This window comes from Argentina silus (assembly GCF_951799395.1).
Source record: "Argentina silus genome assembly, chromosome: 1".
NCBI lineage: Eukaryota > Metazoa > Chordata > Actinopteri > Argentiniformes > Argentinidae > Argentina > Argentina silus.
Genome location: NC_139655.1, coordinates 17,653,973 through 17,658,530, shown reverse-complemented (window position 1 = coordinate 17,658,530; position 4,558 = coordinate 17,653,973). Strand labels below are relative to the sequence as shown.

Below are 4,558 nucleotides of genomic sequence, written 5' to 3'. Positions count from 1 at the left end.
TCATGCAGCAAGAACAGAGCGGCTAAGAGTTTCTTCCCCCATGCCATCAGGATCATAAACGACGACCCCACCAGTGCCCCCCTCACGTCACTCACACACTCACTGACATCATAACACATACGCACACACATAATTACCCATTGAAGACTCATTTTTTCATTGTAACTAACTGTACTGTCAACCTGTCATTGCCATTGTATATACCCATTCCATGTGTACATTGCTTACATTGCTGTTTATATTCTATTTATTTTTAAATTTATTGTTGCACTCCTCTGTGGCACTGTCACTTTTGCATTTCACTGTATACTTGTATGCACATGACAAATAAAGAATCTTGAATCTTGAAACTTATGAGGGTGGGATTCTGTGATCATGACTTTATTTGTATTTAGCTTCATTCAATCATTTTGCAATTACCATACATAATGTATATGCACATATAAACATCACTCAATCTGCCACCTCACCTTTCAAAAGCACCAAAAGAGCACAGACATATCTATGAATACAAATAGTGACAGCCTCATACAAAAATATCAAAAAGAAACAAAAATAGGGCTAATGCTCAAAATCGAACAGCTCAGCCTCTTTCTCCTTCCAGAAAGCAAAACTGCGATCAATATATTTACAGATCTCATCGTTGCTGAAACAGGAGAAGTCTGTGCCGCTGCTACACCTGAGGACCTCGTCTTCATCGGGTGTAGCAGTCTGAACTATGACCTTGGGCACTAGCCTCATCTCCTGGGACAAAGGACACTGACACTCTCTGGCGCCCAGGTGGTACATCCCAACTACTGCAGTGGCACTCCCAAAGATGCGGGCCTTGATGTCCTCGAAGCCATCACTCCACTGTCGGCTTCCAGCCTGGATCTCCTGAAGCACGGCTTTATGGAAGTCCCTGACGGTCTCCCAGGGGAAGCTGCCCACGTGGTCAAAGACCTCAAAGCAGAGTAGATGCCTCATCTTCCTCTCCTCTGCTGGCAGGTCCTGCTCCAGGATGTGGAAGTAGCCTAGCATGAAGAGGTCAAGGGTCAGGCTATCGTAGGTTACAGGGACCCCATCCACCTGTGGCAGGAAGTGCTCAGGGGAGTAGGTGGGCAAACGCTGGAGAGGGCGGTGAAGAGGGGGTGCCTGAGAGGACGGGCTAACAGATTTGACACTCTTCCAAGTGTTGAGCATCTTGTCCACAGCTGTTCTTTGGTGGTATAAGTGACACATAGAGCTGCTCCAGGGTTGGGCCTGAGGTAATGTTGCAGTCTCAGCTCGCTCAGCTATTTCCTGTCTCACCCGGGCTCTCATGGTGATAGCATACGCTGACTTCTTCCAGTGGCTGAGGAACAGGACAACAATGCGTTCTTTTCTCAAGCTGGTGGTCTCTACTACTTGTATTGGGGTGTCATGGCGTGTCATTTCACAACCTAGGCTCATGTTAGGGGTTTGACTGGCTATCTCAGTAGCTCTCACCCTCCTACTAGGAGTCTGGGTCCCCTTCATGTCCTGTCGATGTGAATCATTCAGAAACCCACCAAATGGGTAAATCCCTCCTATTTGACCCTCAAAGTTGGACCTCAGATTCCTCACAGACACCCCTGACTGCTGAATTTCCCTTTCCACCTTCTCTCTCCTCCCCTTACTGTAACTCTGGCTCTCCAACCGGTGGCTAAACGCAGATGCCATCCCCACGTGTGGTATCCTACACACAGCCACGCTCTCCTCCTGCCCCTGTTCCTCCCCCACCTCACCTTCCCGGCTGGTCAGATTGGTCAGGAGCTGAGACATGCTCTTGACAATGCTGGAGACACGGCTACACCACACAGGTAAGGGAAGGTGGCCCTCATGATCCATTTGGTGGATGAACTCTGTATTTACGGTGATGTTGACGATGGGGTCTGGGAGGATGGCCCTGAGCTCCTCTGTGAGGCGGGTTAGCTCCAGCTCGTAGGCCTGACAGCGCTTCTGCATGGATACGTTTTCAATCTGCTGCTCCAGATAGACCAGGTCATCCTCCGTGAGCAGCTCGCCAAAAGGGCTCAGGATGACGTTGTGGACCTGGGAGTACTTCCATCCATCCATCTCCATGTAGCCGTTAGCGATGTCCTGGTAATAAGAGAGGAGAATGGTATTAACACTAAACAATTAAAAGGTTAGTAATCAAAATGATTTACATGAGATACACGCTAACCTGAACAGATGATACACTTACAGTCTGATGAAGGCTGTAGACTTCACATTGTATGATGCATAATCCTAAACTTATGTGAATCCTTTCACTAAGCTCTGAAGTCGGTACCTTTCTCCTCTGCTCCTCTTCATCACGCAGCCTGGCTTGGAGCTGGCGCACCATCACCTGTCTCTTCCACTCTGCGATTGGCCGGCCGCTCTCATCGTGGGTGGGTACCAGAGAGTCAATGTCAGCCAGAATAATCTCCTCTATGGGCAACTCCATCAGCTCATCCTCATTCTCAGCCCTCTGCAAACAGATGTACAGTATATCATCGGTGCTCAGTGTCATCATACCAAGACTACACTTGTTACACATGATCTAGTCTTGTTCCCAGACACTTCCGCCCCAATGCATGAAAGGCCTGGTGGACCAATGCATCAAACTTGGCCTTCATTAAGCCAATATAAAGAGCATCGAAAACAGACGGCACATAGCCATTGGCTTTACTTCGCATCTTTCATCTCCCACAGCACTTCCCCCCCAGTGATTTCACACCACACGTTTCTGATTCTAAGCTACGCCTCGCAGCTGTGTGATTAGCTGAAATCAAATAATAACAAATACTTTACTCAGTAAATTCACTCCCACTAAGGCCATGTTTGAGTCATTGTTATTCCAGCCGTATATGCGCTGTGCACAAAAGCCTGGGGACAAAGTTACACATAATCCAACAGACACCCATGTCTATCAGACCAAGCATTACTCCCAGACCAACCATTTGGCCAGTGAAGATGGCTGTGATCCCTGCCTGTCTCAGAGACTTGATGGACTTCATTTGGGAGAAGAGAGTCTGGTCTCTCTCTGGAGGCTTCAGCAAGTTGAAAGAAGTCACAACTACAAAGGTAAAAATAAATGTTATCTTACCGATATAAGAGAAATGAGATAAATAAAGCTTAAATGTAAAGGTAAAATGATTATGACATGATAACATAATACAGTATATTATGTAATATGATTAGCTATGACTTGAACATGTAATGAAATGTTTTTTTGCACGGTGCCCAGGCTCAAACCTTACCTGAAGAGGCCACCTGTACATGTTGCATGGAGCCGGTGGCATGTCTCATAGATGGGGTGGAGGGAGACAATGTCAAAGGTGAGGAAGGTGGGGGTGGGGTGGGGTAGCGAGGTTGGGGGGGCACCTCTTTCACTGGCTGCTGGGGACACACACATGGGACAGGGGTGAGGAATATGGATCACATTTTACATTGCAGCATTCATATTATTGTGTAATTACTATTGTATGAGCAGTATAACTAGTAATTACTTAAGTATTACTTATTACTCATTACATTGTTGCAATGTATTACACTGTGCTTAAGGTTAGAGCCAGGATCATTGTGTAAATAATGTGGCAATGAGTAATAGTTACAAAAGTTGTTATACTCTACAACAACAAAACATTACACTGTTATGGACACTAATATAAAGTGTTACAATAGGTGTGTCTAACAGGTTGTACAGTACATATTGGTTTTGCTAGGCATCAAGATTGGTCACCTTGCTGCTCTCCATTATGGATGTGTTCCCTTAAGGCCGAGCGACTGTGTGGTGGTTCCAGATCGTCTACTGCAATGTTGGCCTGCTACTCCTTGCTGAATGGATGGAGAAATTTTCCGGAGGAATGATCTGAAAGTAGAAATACCACATATATAACTTTAGCTACTGTCAGTAACACTTCACTTGACGCATTAATGAAGTAATAAAATTAGCTATCAATATGTTTAGAAGTTAATTTAACACTTCATAAGAGGTTCAAGTAAAGTGGTATCAATCAGAGGTATAGTGGATTGATATAACTCTCATATTACTCAGCATGATTTGACCCTCAAGTCTAATTTATGTAAGCATACCCAACTAAGCTTATGCCATAAGCAAGGTTAGGGTTAGGGTTAGGGTTAGTATCAGTTCAACCGACCGCTGTAACCCGTTAACTCCACCCTACACAATAACAACAACAACAACAACACAAACTGAATGAGTTAGCTAAGAGCAATTACCCCACCTGGAAAGAAATGTGACCACAGAACATGAGCCAACATCTAATCTACTGTATAAGAGGCCCCAAAGCAATCTTCTAAGAGACTAAGACCCCCAGGATGAAGGATGAAAACACACAAACACACACACACACACACACACACACACACACACACTAACACTCATACATAAATACACAATCTGCGCACACACCCAAAGTAGACAATGTACACAGGACAGAGGTAAAACCAAGCCGTGAAACGGGAGCCCAGACTGTTGAATGTAGCGTACCCCCCATGGGGAGTACAAGGGACAGACAGTGTGTGAGAGTTCAGCCACCTGATAGCATGG

At 45.5% G+C, this 4,558-nt stretch overlaps 1 protein-coding gene across 1 annotated transcript; it reads right to left on the bottom strand.

The window, feature by feature from the left end:
• Positions 1–561: 561 nt before the first annotated feature.
• On the bottom strand, positions 562–3,742 carry espnlb (espin like b; the record flags this gene model as incomplete). The annotated part of the gene is made up of 5 exons (XM_083675487.1): positions 562–2,100; positions 2,294–2,473; positions 2,943–3,061; positions 3,246–3,384; positions 3,728–3,742. 5 exons carry the CDS (start codon positions 3,740–3,742, stop codon positions 562–564), a joined length of 1,992 nt encoding a protein of 663 aa, XP_083531613.1.
• Positions 3,743–4,558: the final 816 nt, after the last annotated feature.